The 20,727-nt window shown below is 41.6% G+C and overlaps 5 protein-coding genes and 1 pseudogene across 5 annotated transcripts in view; 5 read left to right on the forward strand and 1 right to left on the reverse strand.

Annotated features, from left to right (window-relative positions):
* The window catches only part of LOC135151252 (small ribosomal subunit protein uS4m-like), a 6,414-nt gene extending 666 nt beyond the window's left edge, over positions 1 to 5,748 (forward strand). The window contains exon 1 of the mRNA XM_064089087.1: positions 1 to 5,748. This exon is cut by the window's left edge and continues 666 nt beyond it. Coding sequence (XP_063945157.1) covers positions 1 to 498 — 498 coding nt within the window. The 3' untranslated portion in view covers positions 499 to 5,748.
* Positions 5,749 to 7,215: 1,467 nt separating this feature from the next.
* Positions 7,216 to 10,822, forward strand: LOC135151262 (small ribosomal subunit protein uS7m). Its single transcript, XM_064089116.1, has one exon. The coding sequence runs from the start codon at positions 8,443 to 8,445 to the stop codon at positions 8,887 to 8,889; it is 447 nt and encodes a 148-aa protein (XP_063945186.1). The 5' UTR covers positions 7,216 to 8,442; the 3' UTR covers positions 8,890 to 10,822.
* LOC135151251 (cytochrome c oxidase subunit 1) lies at positions 9,272 to 10,822 on the forward strand. Its single transcript, XM_064089073.1, has one exon. It carries the CDS (start codon positions 9,272 to 9,274, stop codon positions 10,766 to 10,768), a length of 1,497 nt encoding a protein of 498 aa, XP_063945143.1. The 3' UTR covers positions 10,769 to 10,822.
* LOC135151263 (NADH-ubiquinone oxidoreductase chain 6-like) lies at positions 10,456 to 16,936 on the reverse strand. Its single transcript, XM_064089118.1, is given in 2 exon segments — positions 10,456 to 16,284; positions 16,286 to 16,936. Coding segments are annotated over 2 exon segments (726 nt in total). The 5' UTR covers positions 16,889 to 16,936; the 3' UTR covers positions 10,456 to 16,161.
* LOC135151260 (ATP synthase protein MI25-like) lies at positions 12,737 to 14,452 on the forward strand (annotated as a pseudogene).
* A 989-nt stretch (positions 16,937 to 17,925) lies between the features above and the next one.
* Positions 17,926 to 20,713, forward strand: LOC135152347 (probable DNA-directed RNA polymerase). Its single transcript, XM_064092438.1, has 2 exons — positions 17,926 to 20,581; positions 20,691 to 20,713. Exons 1-2 carry the CDS (start codon positions 17,926 to 17,928, stop codon positions 20,711 to 20,713), a joined length of 2,679 nt encoding a protein of 892 aa, XP_063948508.1.
* Positions 20,714 to 20,727: the final 14 nt, after the last annotated feature.

Here is a 20,727-nt window from a genome sequence, read left to right on the forward strand (position 1 = left end):
CTACTCAAAACTAAGAGGGGATGCCGCCTACTACTAAAAGACGGGTTTTTGCAACAGTTGCGTTCTTCTATGCAAGAAGAAGACTTAGAAAGAACAAAGAACTTTTTTGGATCCATAAAAATAAAAGTATGCTTAGGCAGTTCTTTCGCTGAGCACAACAGAATGAAGAGGAATTTGTATCATTTCAAATCCCTATTCTTATCGAAGAGAAGGAACGAGAAAAACCGAAATCTTCCTACCCGAACAAGAAGTCCTATAGTTTACAACTCTTCTTTATATAGTAATTCGACCTATTGCTCCGCACCCTCCCATCAGTTTACTATGAAGAGAAAAATAAAAAGAATCGAACTGCCTACTCATTATTCGGAGGTGAATCATAGAACACTAAAAGCTGTGGTATCTTATGGACCTAACATAGGTCACATCCCTCACGACATAAGATTGAAAGATCCAAACCTTCTTCTTCGGAGCGGAAACGGACGTGGCCAAAACATATAAAGATCGGATCGGCGTAGTCGCTCATAGGGACATATCTATCCGGATAGAGGATAGTCTAGATCGATTCATAGATGGATCTCTCTCCATATAGATAGGTATCTCCGTGGATAGAGATAAAGATAGGGATCCATCTAGATCTTGATTCACTATTTCCATTTTTGACGACAAGTTTGAAATCTTAATGCGGGTAAGTCGAAGACTTCTCGTCGAATATCAAAGGAAACATCGTTTTTCAATTCTTGCTTGGGTCGGAGCGTAGACGGGCGAGTAGAGCCCAGGAAACAGGAAAGCTCGTCATAGAGAGAGCAGTTGACTAAAAATAGAAGACTGCTGCCCTGCCCTGAGAGGGGGCGGCCTCTCTCGGGAAAGATGGCCCAATTTCTCTTCTTTCTTTTTAACCTCGTTAGCTCAGCGGTATATTTTTTTAATAATAGCAGCCGGTTGAGATATTTCGTTTTCTAATTTCCTGCTATTGCGTTCCTTTCATCGAAAGCCTGAGAGAAGCGGGAAGGGATAGTCCTTTTTTCCGGCAAGTCCAAGCGGATTTTTATGAATTACGCCGAAGCGGCGGAACAGAAGCCGCACTCAGAAGGGAGTGGCAGGGAAGGGGGCGATAAGAGGGGCGCGGTTATATTTGAACATAAGGTCTTGGGAAGACGACGGCGCATAAGAATAGGGGGGTGGGTTAAAGGTAAGGCAGCTAGGCAAATACCTCGCCGAAAGGTGGAGGAGGGCGCCGAGACCCTGGGCAGCGGGATTTTCCCGTCATGATCTCGACTAAAGGAAAGTCGCACGTAGATATGGGTTCGAGTCCCATTCATGATTCCAGTTCAGAAGGACTTCATTCAATCGAAGAAGGAAGCATTACGAACAGATAAGCAGACAGGGTGACAAGATGCGACAACCAGGTAAAGGACTTTTTTCTTACAGAGTTCTTTTACTTTTCTGTAATCACCTCACTCACTCTAAGGTGAGTGAAATGCCCTACTTCTACCTGCAAAAGGAAATCCAATTGGAAAAACCTGACTGAACGTTAGGATGTTATGTCGACTTAATCCGTGATTTAATATGTTATGTAGGCTTAGCCTGAAGTTGAAGATTTCGATGGTCTAGCCCGAAATGGGAGTGAGAAAAGTCTCTAAAAAGGAGAGCAGGGCTCATTTCATCTTTCATTTCTGCACGAGCAAAGCCAACCACAGCCATCACCTTTTCAGAAGAGGACAGACATGCTCTTAGCAGATTGGAAGCATAACCGCCCTTGCTTAGCTCCTTCTTTCTTTTCTTTGTCTTCTATCGTTCGTATACCGTATATAGGTATACTCACTTGCTTAGAGCTTTCATACAGACTTTTTCTGGTCGTTCATTCGGAGCCAAGCTAACGCTTTTGGGCTAACGCTTGTCTCCCGCATTCACTAACTACCATAGCTAGTTGAGATAGATCGTTCGTATACCGTATATAGGTATACTCACTTGCTAGCACCTCTTTCTAGAACACTAAACTTCTCTTATGCACCTTTTTTCTTACTTGCCGTAGGTTCTGAAAGATGCTCGACCAGCGGGAGTAGGTCTTATAGAAAGAATAGAGATTGCCAATAGAGCTAGCTTTCTTTGTGCAAGAGATAGAAGAAGAACATATCTCTTCTAGGCCGGCTGCTTCACTTGTATTTGCTATTCATCTATCTGTGAGAAACCTGTACAGGAAGGCGTAAACTCCGCCGAAAGCCGTTGTGCTTTGATGCCGCCTGCCGGGAATTCTTATATATGAGAATCAGATGGCTGTTGTTAACTGCTAAGAGATTGTACCATTGGCACTAGACTTCGTTCTTCAACCTACTTATTTAACCTCTATCCTACGTGGATGTAAGGTAACACCAAGGATACTAGCATCCACGCAATCAACGTGTATCATTTACTGATAGCATATGGGGCTTTTACCATAGTAGCTACTCACTCATAACTCCCGGAAAGAAGGCTTATCCGCGCAATCAACATGTATCGTTTACTTTGATTTAATGAATGCAACAATCTCTCATTAGAGTTCGACGCATTAAATTATGATCTATCTATTACGATGAAGTTCATTGCATTTCCTATACCCTTCCTTCTTGCTATACGGGCTACTTCATTCCTTGCTTTAGAATGACGAAGAGAGAAGTGTGAAAGCAATGCTACCTTCCCTCTATTCTTTCAGTTGTTAGCTGCTTCTTTATCTGGTATTGAGTTCATAGACCACAATCTAAATGTGATTCCGACACCTGACGAAGGCCTTCGACGTGCTGCTAATATAGGGAAGCAAGGTCGTAGTTAGTAGCCCGTTACGGAAAGCTAGCTGAACTCTCTTCTATGTCTTACGTAGATAAGAAGGAATGGGACTGCTGTAGCTTCGCTTCTTCTTCTGCTCGCTACCGCCGATTAGCTCGACCAGAGGCAGGAAGATTACGGGGTTTAGTCCTCTTCGTTCCCATTCCGACCTCGATATGCAGCTAAAGAATGCTGTCATCCGTAGTTTATGCTTTAATGTAACACATAACACCTGTGGAGTCCCTTTTGCGCGATAGAGGCTAAATAAGTTGGGCTTGTTGTCTACTCGAGTGTATCGATAAACCAGTCATCTCAACATTCAAAATTCCTATGTTTCTAGCCAGCAGCCTATTACGTAAACAGCTTTGTCAACGTTGACACATACATTACGAATCCTTTCGGCCAGGTTCAGTAAAGAGAAATCGCAGGATAAACCTGTGGTGGGGAACGATCGATATAAGCTCAAACAATGGTGGTGTAGTCGCTTTCCTATGCCCTCCCGAGGGATTCGTTACGAACACTAACGCAAGCAACGTCTTTTTTTTGCCGTTGATGGTTGCAGCTTCTTCTCTTCGTTCGAGCTGCTTTCGCTCCAGCACCTATGGATTTTCTTTCTCAAGAAAGAAAAGAAGAAGAAAGAAGAAGATCTATTAATATGCATGGCTGCCTATATAACATGTTGCCTCCGACCTCTGTCTCACGACCGCAAATAGAACCTGTAGCTTCATGCCCCGCCCCATTTAAGGCTACTAATAGAATAGGGTTGTGCCTACGCCTCTACCTACGCACGATGCCACCTGTGCCTATGCCTCTGCGTCCGATGCCACGGAATCTGCTGCAAAGTCAGTCTTACTAGGACCCGAGACCGGCATTTGTCTTTCCGAACTAATTGCGGCTATTGGATTGGGATCCAGCCCAGACCTGGTAAGCATTTCTTTGAACAGCAGAAAAGCATTCGACCTCGGATGTCGCTAAGCTAAGGGATTTCTTTCAAGTCAATTGAATTGCTACAGTGCCATAAGCTGGTTGGGTAAGACCGGATACATTAACAGCAAGTAAACTACCTTGTTATAAGCATATAACACGCCTTATTGCCTCGTAGAGTCTCTTGGCATCCTAGCAACGGTTTCTTTGCTACTATACTGTATATGCTTATAAAGCTATACATCGCTTTTCTGCTTTAACTACGTATCCAAGCAACTAAAAGAGAACTTACCGGACAAAGAGCTAATAGTTAGAAGCAACTGCAACATTGAATAGCGCTTTCAGCTACAGAATGCGAGGTTAGCTACACTTGCTTAGTTCAAACAACAATAGCTACAATAACTGCTAAAACAGCAGAACTCTTAACAACATTGTATTCTATACACTCTTTCTTCTATCGTTCGTATCCCGTATATAGGTCTACTCACTTGCTTTCTTTTCTTTCTTTACCTCTTATATACAGTCAAATCTATTGGGAGCATGGCAGCAAGAAAACCGTATTTAACGTTCCTACATGTTCCATTTAAAGAGAAGTTCTTATTAGATGCCAGAAGTCCTACGGATCAAATCTATCATGTCGCGAGGTAGAATGGTTCAACTCATATACAAGAAAATCGATACAGCTCTTATTAGATCAAATACAACGAATAAAACCGGTATTCTCAGTCGGCGAAGCCTCTTCTGTTCTCAGTCGGCGAAGCCTCACAGCTTATATACTCTTTCTATAAGACCTACGGTGCATAATAAATATCTTATATAAGAAACCACGCTTCTTCATAGCAGTACTTGCTAATTGATTATGACGTGTATTAGCTTGCATAAAGATAGTTTACTTAGAATAGAAGTCTGGTAGGGTTGCTAGAGAGCGGGGCTACTAACTACTTGCATATAAGACTATACAGCTAGACTTGCCGGAGGTTTCTTTGCAATACTTGAGACTATACTGTCTAGCTATAGAAGGCATCTATTTGCTATGCTATTCTACTATACCGATATAACACACTAGTGGCTTCCGACGCTACACTAGCTGCTGTATTAGCTACACTAGCCGCTTGAATAAATAGGGCTACTACTTGAGGAAGACCTATTTATGCTACTTGAATAAAGAAGTGTGAGTGCCATTGATCGCGGATCGAGACTATTAGGTTGTTGGTCTTGGAAAGGCTTACCGAGCTATAGCTCCACATTTTCAGGAGTTAGCGTAGAAGGAAAGTTGACTTGCTGCGTGTTATACGCGCTGGAAACAAAACAGCCATTTAACACACGGTTGAGACCTTTTAGAATGTAGCGATTGGGGATTTGATGTTTCAATGACAAAAGCTGTCGATGGCGGTTATCTGTTCCTGGTTCTGGTTCAAATCCTGTCCCCGTAACGAACCTCTTTTTTTGTGAGCCTGCGTTGTAGCCTTTTGTATAACTTGAACAGCTTGGAAAAGAAATATAGTAGAAGATGCTTCTGTCTTTGTATCATAGTAGCTGCCTCTAGCTCTTTCTTCTTTTCTCGTGGCTGCGGTCGCGGGAGACCAACCCCAATAGCAGATTGTTTGGAGGCAGATAAAGCAGAAGAAGATAATGATGCTTACCAAGATCCTCTCGACAATGGCATGAACAAGCAACCCGGATATTCAAGGGTTTAGCATATTGATGAAGATGACCCACTACCACTGCGGCGATTACCCATCCTATCAAAGGTAGTGCCTCCAATCTTGGTACCCACATAGTGATTTCAAAGTGAAACCGTTGTAGGGATCAACCCCAGCTTCAATTAGGCCATCTCTGACAGCGGATTGCCAATTCTTGAGGTCCGGCTGTAACACAATGGCCTTCTCAACCCATTCATAGGAATGGTTAACCACTCCGAGATCCCAATTAAGACCAGAGTTCTTGCATAAATATGGATCTGCCCGACTATAGAAACCAGCGTTAATGGCGCTGCTTCCCCCAATAACTCGCCCTCGGGCGTTAGGAACTCCCTCTTTGGATGTGAAAGCTGGGGCAGTGGACTAAAAATGATCCATTCCGTTAAGGTTTCAAGAAAACCGTCTTGGCTCATCAGATTAGGGTTTCCGTACGGAATTCCACCCCTTTCAAGCAACAACACGCGAAAACTCTGTTACAATGTCGCCGCCAAGGGACAACCGGCTGTCCCGCCACCGACTACAATGTAATCGTAGTAATCTTCAGAAGGTAGGTCGGTCGCATTGAAGGTGAAGCCGAGAAAGTAGGGCCTGTAATCAAAGGTGGAATGAGAATCAAACATAAATTTAGGCAAGTAGATGCAGAACACGCATATGAGATATACAATATACACACACGTACATATATTTCTATATATACACACAGACATAATTGAGAGGGTTTGATGAGTTGAAACTTACTTTGTTGATGAACCTGTCCTCTTGCAAGTGACAAGGCTGTCGTGTACCTATCAAATAATAATCCTAAGTAGTCCTTCTAATGCTTCTCCCGTCGGTCGAGTGACTCCGTACCTCTCTTTTACAGTCGAGTTATTATATACCTAACTTGCCTAGCTAGGAAGTCAGAGCTGCAATATTCGCCTATTTAGCTTAAGATTGCCGCAACGGGCTTGATCATAGCCTCTTTCTTCTTCTTTTAAGAGCTCAGAGCGTAAGAGCTAATCTTCGATTTAATCACAATAGCAGTTTCACAGGCTTTTGAAGCAGGTTCTTTCTTGATATAACTCCTCAAAGGTAGCTATCGAAAGCGGCTTAAAGCCTATCATTCAGTATGTATTGTTGCAAGAACTCTATCTCCCGAGTATACCCTTTCAGTCTTCCCAGAAGATCGATAAAAGATGCCTTAAATCCCAGCTTGAAGCCTTAAAAGGCATACTTGGTAAAGTAAAGGAGAAGGGTTGCTCGAGTTGATTTTCTTTAGTTGCTTGTTGCAGTCCCAACTGCTGGGCGCAGATCCAACGTTTATGACGCCTTGAAGCACATGGTATCTGTCTAGCCCCAAATGTGCCTATAAGGGCTTATTTTTGGGGCCTTTCGGGAAGCAGCTGTGCGGATCTATAGTATAAGTAGAAGAGAAGATGCCCTCGTGGCCAGGCTTTTAGTGGCCCGCCTTCTCCTGACATGACAAAGAAAGACCGGTTTATTGCAGCTGCTTCAGAATGATATGATGTCAAGGTCTTTAGCAATTTGATAGGTTAAGGGGGAAAGCCTAGCCATTCTGAAAAGGTTACAAAACAATGTGCGCGTATTCCTTTCCAAGGATTTCATCCCCGAACAAAGGCCCAGCTACATAAGTATCTATACATCAATCATAATGTAGCAATAGCAGATAAAATGTGTAACAAACAAATGCTGAAGTATGATAGCTTCATCAAACAACCTTGCGACAATTCAGCCTAACCTGCCCCATTGGTGCAGTCAATACACGATAATCTGAAAGCTTCATCATCACCAAGGCAAAGTTGCGCTGAAAGAGGTTAACATCTGAGGCATATGCCCTGACCCGGGTCTCCGTTTCTTCTCCTGAAATTAGCTGCTGATCTACAAAGAGCAGTCCTTTACCCTGCGGAAGACTCCTAGAATACAAAATGCCTGAACCTCTGCCAGGCCCCTCATAGTCCATCTTCATTGCTGCGTCTGGGATTGTGGAAACTGCTGAGACATTTATAGTTGGAAATCAAAATGGTGAAGGCGAAAGGGGCAATGATGCTGTAGTGGATGTAGATGGTGACGGTGAAGACAAAGGGGATGATGATGAGGATTGGTTATTGTCGCATGTTGATCTCAGGACGTTCAGAAAGTTGTTGCCCAAGGTTAAGTCCGGCATACCAGTCCCCCTAAAGTTGTTAAGCCGGCTGTGGAAGAATTTACAGTTAATCATCCCAGTGCTGTGTGCTCCTGGTAAAAGCAAAAGATGAAGACACTGAGTTTAGTTTCCATTTATAAGAGAACAGCGCAGAATTACTTATTAAAATAAATAAAAATAGATAGAAGAGGCTCTCCTCACCTGCTAGACAAGATGAAACCACAAGAGAGAGAAAGTAGAGCTTATGCCTAGGATGAGCTTATTTATTACAGTATTCTTTCTGGTTAAAGAATCTCTTTCTAGTTGCTCTGGGCCAATTAGGGAGGAAATACGGGTTATTACCAGGTAGAGTCTCTTGCATCATACAGTCACTAGTAACGGTTTCTTTGCAATACTTGCTACTATACTGTATAGCTTTAGAAGCATATACTTGCTATGCTATTATACTATAGAAAGGTGCGCGGGAGAATCATAGTCAAAGCCTACGAAGGACCGTCAGTCTCCGGATAACTACTATTGCTTTTGCCATACCTTGTATGAGCTTTACCTCTTGCTAGCAAGTAATCCCAAGCAACTAGCCCTGCCTCGGTTCCACCCCTGTAAGCAAGAAAGCTCTCCCAGCCAGGGGATATTTCTTAAGTAAGGAAGATTCTGACGGGAATTCTACTCTATCTTATCTGACTAGTCTGGCTTTGAATCATATCCATTATATGGCTAAAATTGAGCATTCTATCGCAAGAATAGCACTCCATAGGTTAGTCACTGTTGGAAACTGGGGAGTTGGCTGATAAAGATGGACAGTAACGATCGCGTAATATAAATTCTTCGGCCTCGTCATCGAAAGCGGCTTCCAATTGCTCGGAAATTCTAAGCTATATGGGGGACTTGGATGGTGAGCAAAAACAATTGATCAAGAAGTTGGTCAACTTTCGCATGAAAGAAGGTAAAAAAACAAGAGTTCGTGCTATTGTTTATAAGACTTTGCATCGCCCCGGTCGAACTGAACGCGATGTAATCAAACTTATGGTTGACGCCCTAGAGAATATAAAGCCCATATGCGAAGTGGAAAGAGTAGGAAGAGCAGGTACTATTTATGATGTCCCTGGGATTGTAGCCAGGGATCGTCAACAAACCTTAGCTATTCGTTGGACCCTTGAAGCAGCTTTCAAACGACGTATAAGCTACAGGACAAGCTTAGAGCAATGTTCATTTGATGAGATACTGGATGCTTACCGAAAGAGGGGAATTGCACGTAAGAAAAGGGGGAATCTTCATAGACTGGCTTCCACCAATCGAAGTATCGCGCATTTCAGATGGTGGTAAAGTGAGACCACAAAAAGAGCTCTTCCGAATGATAAAGAAAAAAAGTGCTTAGTTTCGTTGGAAAAACCAACGCAAATCTCATATTTACTTTATAAAGCCGGATATATAAAAGGTTGGAGAGAGTGACTTTATGAAATTATATTATGTTATGTAAGTAGCTATGTAGTTAGTTAGTCTTTTTTTTCTAGTAAGCCTCTTCCCTGTGTATTAGCCCCCCTCTTTTTAAAAAGGAAGCCCCAGCTCCCTAAGAGGGACCCTTCTCTGATAAGGAAGGAAACAAAAGAATCTCAATTTTACGACAAATCCGGTCCGATGGCTGTTCTCCACTAACCACAAAGATATAGGGACTCTCTATTTCATCTTTGGTGCCATTGCTGGAGTGATGGGCACATGCTTCTCAGTACTGATTCGTATGGAATTAGCACGACCCGGCGATCAAATTCTTGGCGGGAATCATCAACTTTATAATGTTTTAATAACGGCTCACGCCTTTTTAATGATCTTTTTTATGGTTATGCCGGCGATGATAGGTGGATCTGGTAATTGGTCTGTTCCGATTCTGATAGGTGCGCCTGACATGGCATTTCCACGATTAAATAATATTTCATTCTGGTTGTTGCCACCAAGTCTCTTGCTCCTATTAAGCCCAGCCTTAGTAGAAGTGGGTAGCGGCACTGGGTGGACGGTCTATCCGCCCTTAAGTGGTATTACCAGCCATTCTGGAGGAGCAGTTGATTCAGCAATTTCTAGTCCTCATCTATCTGGTGTTTCATCCATTTTAGGTTCTATCAACTTTATAACAACTATCTCCAACATGCGTGGACCTGGAATGACTATGCATAGATCACCCCTATTTGTGTGGTCCGTTCTAGTGACAGCATTCCCACTTTTATTATCACTTCCGGTACTGGCAGGGGCAATTACCATGTTATTAACCGATCGAAACTTTAATACAACCTTTTCTGATCCCGCTGGAGGGGGAGACCCCATATTATACCAGCATCTCTTTCGGTTCTTCGGCCATCCAGAGGTGTATATTCCCATTCTGCCTGGATCCGGTATCATAAGTCATATCGTTTCTACTTTTTCGGGAAAACCGGTCTTCGGGTATCTAGGCATGGTTTATGCCATGATCAGTATAGGTGTTCTTGGATTTCTTGTTTGGGCTCATCATATGTTTACTGTGGGCTTAGACGTTGATACCCGTGCCTACTTCACCGCAGCTACCATGATCATAGCTGTCCCCACTGGAATCAAAATCTTTAGTTGGATCGCTACCATGTGGGGGGGTTCGATACAATACAAAACACCCATGTTATTTGCTGTAGGGTCCATCTTTTTGTTCACCATAGGAGGACTCACTGGAATAGTTCCGGCAAATTCTGGGCTAGACATTGCTCTACATGATACTTATTATGTGGTTGCACATTTCCATTATGTACTTTCTATGGGAGCCGTTTTTGCTTTATTTGCAGGATTTCACTATTGGGTAGGTAAAATCTTTGGTCGGACATATCCTGAAACTTTAGGTCAAATCCATTTTTGGATCACTTTTTTCGGGGTGAATCCGACCTTCTTTCCCATGCATTTCTTAGGGCTTTCGGGTATGCCACGTCGCATTCCAGATTATCCAGATGCTTACGCTGGATGGAATGCCCTTAGCAGTTCTGGCTCTTATATATCCGTAGTTGGGATTTGTCGTTTCTTCGTGGTCGTAACAATCACTTCAAGCAGTGGAAACAACAAAAGATGCGCTCCAAGTCCTTGGGCTGTTGAACAGAATCCAAACACACCGGAATGGCTGATACAAAGTCCTCCAGCTTTTCATACTTTTGGAGAACTTCCTGCTATCAAGGAGACGAAAGGCTATGTGAAGTAAAAGAAGAAAAAGTATCCGATTGCTACTAAGAACCTAACATAACATTTTTTTAAAGCCCTGAATCCTTACTCTGTACGGAGCAGTAGGCTGGAGTTATAGTCCGTATGCGTACCGTAGTACTTGCCTGGAGTAGGAAAGAGTGTTCTATCTCTTTTTTAGCCCTTTAAGAAAGAGTTACTGTTCTCTGTTATCAAATCGTCTGTGCTCACGAATCGATTGTGGAAGCTTAATTAAAATGAATTCTCGTTTTATAGTTACAGTCAACACAGTAGCTGTAACGTGACCAGTGCTTTGTCCTTTATCTAGATCTATATAATAAGGCTGCAACTGCGCTGAATGAAAAAGCCTTATTCCCATTCCATTTGTTTGTGAGGAAAGACCTCACCTACTCTCTTCCAATTCATTATATTCTAAGGAAAAGTGCACCGGGCCGCTTAGGCGGAATAGGCAAGCGGTGTGCTTTCTTTACTTTAAGAGTTGTCAGGATACACGATAGAAAAGAGAATGAAATGACTATAAGGAACCAACGATTCTCTCTTCTTAAACAACCTATATTCTCCATACTTAATCAGCATTTGATAAATTATCCAACCCCGAGCAATCTTAATTATTGGGCGGGGTTCGGTCCGTTAGCTGGTATTTGTTTAGTCATTCAGATAGTGACTGGCGTTTTTTTAGCTATGCATTACACACCTCATGTGGATCTAGCTTTCAACAGCGTAGAACACATTATGAGAGATGTTGAAGGGGGCTGGTTTCTCCGTTATATGCATGCTAATGGGGCAAGTATGTTTCTCATTGTGGTTCACTTTCATATGTTTCGTAGTCTATATTATGGGAGTTATAGCAGTCCTAGGGAATTTGTTCGGTGTAGCGGAGTTGTAATCTTCCTATTAATGATTGTGACAGCTTTTATAGGATACGTACCACCTTGGGGTCAGATGAGCTTTTGGGGAGCTACAGTAATTACAAGCTTAGCTAGCGCCATACCTGTAGTAGGAGATACCATAGTGACTTGGCTTTGGGGTGGTTTCTCCGTGGGCAATGCCACCTTAAATCGTTTTTTTAGTCTTCATTATTTACTCCCCTTTCTTTTAGTAGGCGCCAGTATTCTTCATCTGGGCGCATTGCATCAATATGGATCAAATAATCCATTAGGTATAAATTCATATACGGATAAAATTGCTTCTTACCCTTATTATTATGTAAAGGATCTGGTAGGTTGGGTAGCTTTTGCTATCTTTTCTTCCATTTTCATTTTTTATGCTCCTAATGTTTTGGGGCATCCCGACAATTATATACCCGCTAATCCGATGCCCACCCCGCCTCATATTGTGCCGGAATGGTATTTCCTACCGATCCATGCCATTCTTCGTAGTATACCTGACAAAGCGGGAGGTGTAGCCGCAATAGCACCAGTTTTTATATGTCTGCTGGCTTTACCCTTTTTAAATCAAAGTATGTATGTACGTAGTGCAAAATTTCGCCCGATTTACCATATAATATATTTGTTGTTTTTGGCGGATCGCTTACTACTAGGTTGGATCGGATGTCAACCTGTGGAGGCACCATTTGTGACTATTGGGCAAATTTCTCCTTTTGTCTTCTTCTTGTTCTTTGCCATAATGCCCATTCCGGGACGAGTTCAAAGAGAAAATCCTAATTATTTCAGCGAGAACTTTGCCTTTTCATATCCAAAAAAGTAAAGGGCGAACCCTTTACTTTTGCAGCAATTGGTGGAGGAAATCCAAAGGTTGAGGGGTTGCCGATGACTTCCTCTTTCATTACTTCATTCTTTCCATATCCCTAGAAGGGCTTTCACTCTCCTTTGTTCTCTTCTTTCTTTTTGATTTTGACTTGGTTGGCAGGGTCAGGGCCTTTCTCGCTGGGCGAGCGCATCCGATTCTAAAGTCCTTTCCTAAACCACTTCCCGTTCAGTTGCTGAAAGATAGAGATAAGGCTTTCTAAATGAGATTGATTTCCACGAATATGCAGGCTAGAAAGATGCTATTTGCTGCTATTCCATCTATTTGTGCATCAAGTTCGAAGAAGATCTCAATCTATAATGAAGAAATGATAGTAGCTCGTTGTTTTATAGGCTTTATCATATTCAGTCGGAAGAGTTTAGGTAAGACTTTCAAAGTGACTCTCGACGGGAGAATCCAGGCTATTCAGGAAGAATCGCAGCAATTCCCCAATCCTAACGAAGTAGTTCCTCCGGAATCCAATGAACAACAACGATTACTTAGGATCAGCTTGCGAATTTGTGGCACCGTAGTAGAATCATTACCAATGGCACGCTGTGCGCCTAAGTGCGAAAAGACAGTGCAAGCTTTGTTATGCCGAAACCTAAATGTTAAGTCAGCAACACTTCCAAATGCCACTTCTTCCCGTCGCATCCGTCTTCAGGACGATCTAGTCACAGGTTTTCACTTCTCAGTGAGTGAAAGATTTGTCCCCGGGTCTACGTTGAAAGCTTCTATAGTAGAACTCATTCGAGAGGGCTTGGTGGTCTTAAGAATGGTTCGGGTGGGGGGTTTCTCTTAAGAATAAAGAAGACGAATAGAATCTAATTCATGTTTATGCTAACAGAAGAGCGGATCCAATACCAAGACGTCCAGAACTCAAACTTATATATATATACATCTACAGGGTTGAGAAGTGTTTCGTCCGGGAGGTATAGCTCATCAGCGCATACATACAGAGATCCTGTGGTTGGATCTGTACTAGAGAAGGGAAGAACAAGAGGAAGACTCCATAGCTGATAGAACCAAGGCCAAGGGCTGGACTCTAGAGAAAGTGAAAGGTGATCTGCACTATGGCTTCTCCCATTCCTTATTTCAGCTTTGTTTTTAGTGCTTAGATAAGTTTCTTTCCAGCTCTCTAGTATACTTATTCTCTTTCTTATGCTGTTTTCTGCCTGTAGTGTGGTTCTGTCCCTACTATTGATAAAATCACTGGATGCTCTTGCTGCTCTGCTCCTCTAGTCAGTGTTCTACACGCGCAATGTCTAACGAAGTTTTGGCCTATATTTTGGAAATAATGCCTAAATTTTGCTTTCTAGTACCTGCGCCTGTATTTATACTCTTTCTTTTTCGAGCGGCCCGTGTAACAAGGGGGCTTAACCATGAAAATTATAAGGCGCACGTGAATTAAAATATTGGAGATACATTGAAGGAGCAGATTAACCAGCGATTCATACAACCACTCCTTGAAGAACGAGGGACCCAACTCCCCCGTGGCACGAAATCTTGCGATTTAGTCCAGAAATTGGTCGAAGGAGACCCAGACAATCTTGAAAGACTGGTAGCAATATTTGAAAGCCTGGAAACTTTAGGGCCCTTAAGTCCCTACTTTCTCCAGATTCTTTCTCTTATTCCTCCTATTCCTGGGGTTGCTTGAGGGTTGAGCAATCGACATGATATATTTGCTCACATTCCAGGCGAAGGTCATAATTTGCAGGAACATTCTATGGTCTTAATAAGAGGAGGTAGAGTGAAAGATTCGCCAGGTGTGAAATCCCGTTCTGACTAGTTCCGTTTGGTCGATTCCGGCATACATAAAGGTAGAGCTGGGCAGCGGCTTTACTTTTATCTAGATCGGAATTCAATGTAGCCTTTAGTCTAGGCGAGGCCCCCTGTCGCTAGGGGGAGAAAGAAGAGTGGGATAGTGGGCTTCTTTCGCTTTACTTTTTAGCTATATTTAGGTGTAGGATAAAGATTTTAGGTGTTGAATCAGATAAAGATATCTCCATTGGTTTACTTCCAATGGGCTCAAAAGCGGCAATTTATGTCAGTGAAGGATGGAATAACATATGAATAAAAAAGCTTTAGTAGACCCCAAACCTAAAGAGGTAATCCTTTGTTGAATGCATTACATGCTTATTAGCAGTTCCTCGATCGCAAGCCCAGTCAATTATCTTAGCCCTTTCTTTTGCGTATGCATGCTATTCATGTCTTCGTGCACTATCTAAGTAAACTTAGTAAGCTTTCTTTGGAAGAAATGCAACTCTACTTCGTTTTAGAAATGTTAGATTTTCATGTGTTAAGCATAACGTTTAAGTAACATGATGTAAGTTTATTAGCGCTTTTTCCACCACCTAGAAGCTTCTACCTCCCTTATCTTTGTCTTTTTGCTTTTCTTTTTGTGAGCACCAGGTGATCTAGTGTAGTAGTCTTCTTACCAAGAGGACGAGGCCACTCCAAAGAAAGAACGAATTGGAGTGGGAAAGAAGAGCAGGTATGTGAGCTTCTTTCACTTGACTTTTTTCTTCCTTCTCTTCTAGTTTCAGGAAGATCAAACAGAGGTCTCATCGGTCTATCGACCGGTATACAGCTTGTATAGTCGTCAATTAGTTGGCTTACCATTCCATTATTTGTTTTGTGGTGAAGGACAAAGGCTGGGGTTTTCCAACTGACCCGAGCGAACCCGTGATTCCTCTTAGTAATAGAGGTTGCTTGAGCTGCTCCTGATGTCGGGATTGGATTTGGATCTCATCCAGAAAAAAGAAAGAAAACCGGGTTTCGAGCTCTATATTCTGCTTCTTCTTGTCGAACCGGCATTGGGCCAATTGGGACTCTCTTTCATATCCTCCTCCTGTTGGTGACTGACCTCTTCCTTTCTATTTAGAAAGTGAAAGTCGTTGCCGGCCGGTGTGACAGTATGAGTAGACGGTGCTCTTCTCTTTCCGGGTTCATAATCGGTGCTATTGAATCTGCAGTTAAGGGAATATCGCCAGTTATTTTAAAAAGAGTTCCGCTCAGGAATCCCTTTGAGAGAGGTTTAGCCTAGCCTTCAGGTCCTATAAAAAAATGGAGCTTACCGGTTTATGGAATTGAGAAATAGATGTCCTACCAAGGCTGTATGGAATAGAATGAAGGGTTAGGGTTCTTGCGGGAAGAAGGACAAACCGGGCCCCTAGTGGTCCTTATCTTATCACGCCACACATGGAGATGGAGACATCTCAAATAGGTAAATTGGTTTGGGAAGACGGGGGAAAAACATCCATCGTTTAGGTTTTTCTGAGTAGCTAAAGTTAAGATAGAATAGGTCATCACATCCTGGGGTTGAAGAATGAGCAGCTTTAAAAAGGAAATGGCAAGCAAGAAGGAGAGTAGTAACGTCGTATTATCCATCCGAAGCAGTAGCAGGCCAGGCACTGGTCTTTCTATCTTCTGGCTGTTCCCAGAAGTAATTTCCGAGCTTTTGAAATAATAGCTGTGGCACGCCCATGGATTCGATTCTTTTGTTGTTCTCCGGCACTTCCTGGTTTCATCTAAGAAAGGTAGCCCCAGGAACATGAAACGTTTCCTTCGCTAAGGTTGTAACAACTCTTAGGTATAGAGATTGGCCAGTGCTATGCTCTATAAGGAGTCAAGCTATGCTTTGTATATTTATTTTCGTGTAGCTAATGCAGCAGCAAGTCGAGTTGAGAGCACACTCTGGACTCTTCTCACGAATTGGATTCGAACCAATATGCTCCCTTCGGCGCGACTTCTCCGTTTAGTCGATCGTGAGTGGGTCTGTCGTCCTCCTCATTATAGTCCTCCTAGAATCAATAGCATTTCGTCGGAATACATCCTGTCTTTTCACCTTAGTAGTCCTATGCATAGTCAGTACTATAGCCCCAATCATGGCTACTAATAAAATCAGACTAGGAACCAAAAACCAGACGGAATAGTAAGTATAAAGTAAATTGCCCAATGTTTCCAAATTAGTCCAACTTCGTACCTTTCCGGCATAAACCATATATCTCAGAGAGGTCGTATTTCTTTGGGTTGGTAGTAATGGAATGCTTTCATTATCTAAAATGAAGAACATTTCCCACCAAAAGATCAGTCCAATAATACCACTCACTGGTAAATAGCGCAATACTTCTTCGTGAATCTCCGCTATTTGAATATGGAACATCATAACAACGAATAGGAATGAAACGGCTATAGCTCCTATATAAACTACTGGGAAGATCATAGCGAAAAAGTCGAGACCTAACAAAAGAAGTAAACCTGAAGTGTTGCGAAAGACTGGGATGGAAAACGAAACGGAATGTACCGGATTTTTAGCACGTACAACCATCAAAGCAGAGACCAAAGCAAGGCTCGACAAAACAGAAAGTATCATAGTACGTCGTCCTTCCCTGAAATGGAACTTTCACGCTGGAGCATGAAAGTTGATCTATTACGACCAGCGCGGTTGTTCGTATTTCATTTGATTCTTCCAGGCCAAGTCCTAACTACATACCTACAAAAGGGCCATACGTATTCAGAATCTCAATAAAGTAACTACTGTCTGTGCCATGACTAATGAGATTTAAATATATTTTGTGCAGTCCTATAATTTGTTCTTGCAAAGACTCGTCTATAATAAAGACATTATCGACTATATGTTTGAAATCGAGTTCGTCAGGTAATCTACGATTACCATTTGTAGCAGTATAATCTTTAAAAATCATTTCTAGTTTCGACTCGGTTTTTTGTTTGAGTTTGTCCAATTCCAACTCCAAAATAAGAATTTCAGAGCCCTTCCCCACTTTAAACCCGGCAAAGAAAGCTAGCGAAAGAACTATTCCGATTCCGATTCCGATTCCGACTGAAAAACAGGGTTCGTCTATGAAATTCTTCATATTCATATTTTTATTTCATCTCTATAGTTCCGCTTCCTCCTCTATGAAGAAAGACTTGTGGAAAAGAGCTAGCCTGTTGGGCCAAGAAAGGCATGTGAGTTGTTGGGCGTAAAAGTTATTCTCTTACGATATTTCGAGTTGGATGAAAAGAGCGAATACAGATACACACCTTCTACCCCTTATAGAGTATAAGACAGGCCTATCTCTATAGTGGAACCTATCTAGGTTCTAGCAAATATAGAGTGTGAATGCTGGCTACTAGAACTAGTGGTCGTAGGGCAACGGGGAGATGAGTTAGCAACTTCACGTTTAAAAGAGATCCAAGTCCATAGAGTAGAGACTAATAAGGTCTCAACATATTATGGATGCCCAATCCCGGAAAGTATCAGAGGTTGTTGAGTTATCCAGCCTCTCACTGCATATATGGGTAGTCTAGTAAACCAGGTCACAGCGGTGGTGGCCACATAGCTATATCTGACTCATATAGCTATGCCTAAAATCCTAGTTTTATATCTCCAACTCAAATAGTCACAATATGAATCAAAAGAAAGATTCCCAGGAGACAACCTGGATTACTCGAACTCACGAGTTCTTGCCACCTATCGGCAGTGATGATCGTGAAAAAGTTATTGGATTCTGGTCAGATTTTTACAAGAGTGTCTTTGAACTAAGTGAGAGTACTTCAAGCTACCAAGATTGTTTTCCTACAAAGAATGATTCGATCTACAAACAGATTGTATTCAAACGTCTGGAACAATGTAGGGGATCACATCTTAGCGATGAGCAGTTGCGAAAACTTCAATTATTCATTGAGGACTCCACTTTGGAATTTGATGAGAAATCGATGTATAAAACAGTCCCTAACGCAGTCAAAATGATGATTCTGCGAGGTGAGGAATCTGTTGTTGATGATTCATCTGGAAAGAGAAAGAAAGCGGGTTTTCAATCAGTCAAGAAAGGATATGATTCATCTGCAATGACTTATCTTTTGAAAAGTTCTAAGCTCACTGCTGAAGAGAAAGACTCACTCAATGTTTTTGGTCAACATACGTTGGAAGTTTTACTAATCCATGTGTTAAGTGTGTTGTTTAATTCAGTGGAATCTGATTCAGTCATTCGTCTATCAACTCTAATAGATCGTCTAGATACTACTGTGCGTTCTCAGATCCAACTATTAAAGAATCGCAAATCTAGGTATGAACAATCCATATCGACTGCTAAAGCCGGCGTTGATATCGCTCCGAAACCTAATGGGTCCCCGAAAAACACCTTTCATTTTGGTAATGAATTAGCTTCATTCTTGGAAAGAAAGGATTTGATCGAAATTTCGATTATTGGGAATATTGAAGATGAACCAAACCGTAAGAAAAATGGTTCTTTTTATTTAGCTAAACATCAGTACGTACACTGCAAAATTCCCGCATCCGATTTACCTATAAGGTTTAGTTTGCCCATGGTCTGCAAACCAGAAGATTGGCAAAGTATTCTCCAGGATAATCAAAAGCCTAAGTATCTATCCGATCTAAGGGGTGGTTATTTAAGTAGTTTAACTGCGGATGTAGATGAGCGTTACCGCTTGTTAAGCTCAAAGAACCTAGATAATTTTTATTTAGAATTCCATGATGATAATTCCACTGAATTATGTGATATCATGAATAAACTGCAAAGTCAACCATTTAAGGTTAATAGCTCTTTCTTGTCATATATTCGTCAAAATGAGTCTCTATTGGTTGAGCAGGGTTTAATACTACCAAGTTTTCTATCTAAATTACAAATCAAAGATATTTATGAGAAATTTAAGAAGAAGTATTATTCATATCATTTCTCCAAAAGTGTACGCCTTGCCACCTTATTCAAAGAATTGATGAAACTCATTCAGCGTGCCGGCTATGAGCAATACATATTGAAATTAGCAATAGCCTACGAGGGCTACCATTTTTATTTACCCGCTTTTCTGGATTTCCGAGGTCGAATTTATCGCAGTGGTATTTTACATTTCCACGAACGTGATCTAGCCAGAAGTCTGGTCATCTTTGCAAAAGAAGACTCTCAAGTCTCCTCTTCTATTCCAATATCCTTTTATTGTGCAGCATCCCACCTTTACAGATCTTTCGATAATAACGATGATGCTGTGGAATGGTTTGAGGAAGCTAAAGGTACTTTTGAAGAAGCTCCTAATGATTTATTAATCAAATTTGCTTGTGATGCGAAAAAACCATTACAGTTCCTGTCATGTGTTGTTGTATTTAAAGAGTATTCAACTACTCAAGATCTACAAGCTATAACATCTTATCCTATAACCCAGGACGCCTCCGCGAGTGCTTATCAGCTAATGAGCTACTTTTTATTAGATAAAGATCTGGCTAAGAATACAAATCTTATACAACGACCGGGTGATTCCAATATCCAAGATATTTATTCATACCTTCTCAAAGAAGTGCAAGTCTACATAAATGATAATGATAAATATAAAAATGATTCACTCATTCTTACTGTAAGTGATAATCTGACGCGTAAGATAGTGAAAGGAATCTTTATGCCTATGATATATGGTAAAACATTAATGAGCACGGGTATCTTTCTGCAAGAGAGTTTCTCTTTCGATCTGGGTAAGCGCCAGAACGCTGTGGCTCAAGTCTTTTATGACTTCTTTAAGGTGAAATATTCTAGACTGAATTGCTTGATGAATATGATCCAAAATATTGGATGGTTCTCATCAGAAAGGGGTAACCCAGTTTGCTATAAAGTCCCATTATTTACAACAATACAGGATTATCGAAAATCATCAGAGACTCATATATGGGTCTACTCAAAAAGCACTCATTCGAGGAAAAAGGTAACTCTCTCAATACCTTCGGAGGAACGAGATAGTCGAAAAACGCTGTCATCAACCTTCGTCAACTTCATTCATCAAAAGGATGCCTGTCTCGCTATGAATGTAGTCAAGTTCTTACTCTCTGATCCTTCTATCCCTATCCCTATATACACAGTTCACGACAACTTTATAACAATAGCAGACTGTTGCTTTAGCTTGCCGTTGTTGTATATCTCAGCCTATAAGGAATTGGGTCCACCTCTTTTAACGATCAACGAGTTCATCTATATGAATTGTTCCAAACCAGGTTACCATGATCCAGAGAAATTCAAAAGAGTTATTCCTTCTCGTGAACTCGAATCTCTCTTAAATAATTGTATTCCAACTGAGTTTAGGAATAAAAAGAATCTTTGGAATAAAAAGAAAACAATTATAGTGAATTCATATAATACCTATGTTAATGCTGTATGCGGTCCTATCGATAGTGATACAACAAATGCACCTGTAGCAACCCTATTAGCC

Source organism: Daucus carota, chromosome 1, assembly GCF_001625215.2.
Source record: "Daucus carota subsp. sativus chromosome 1, DH1 v3.0, whole genome shotgun sequence".
Taxonomy (NCBI): Eukaryota; Viridiplantae; Streptophyta; class Magnoliopsida; order Apiales; family Apiaceae; genus Daucus; species Daucus carota.

What these genes read in the sequence shown, in the direction of transcription:
- LOC135151262 (XM_064089116.1), top strand. Translation starts at nt 8,443, where the DNA reads ATGGGGGACTTGGATGGTGAGCAAAAACAATTGATCAAGAAGTTGGTC.
- LOC135151251 (XM_064089073.1), top strand. Translation starts at nt 9,272, where the DNA reads ATGGGCACATGCTTCTCAGTACTGATTCGTATGGAATTAGCACGACCC.
- LOC135152347 (XM_064092438.1), top strand. Translation starts at nt 17,926, where the DNA reads ATGAATCAAAAGAAAGATTCCCAGGAGACAACCTGGATTACTCGAACT. An exon ending in CGAATCTCTCTTAAATAATT is followed by an intron (nt 20,582 to 20,690) that starts GTATTCCAACTG and finishes TCCTATCGATAG; the next exon opens with TGATACAACAAATGCACCTG.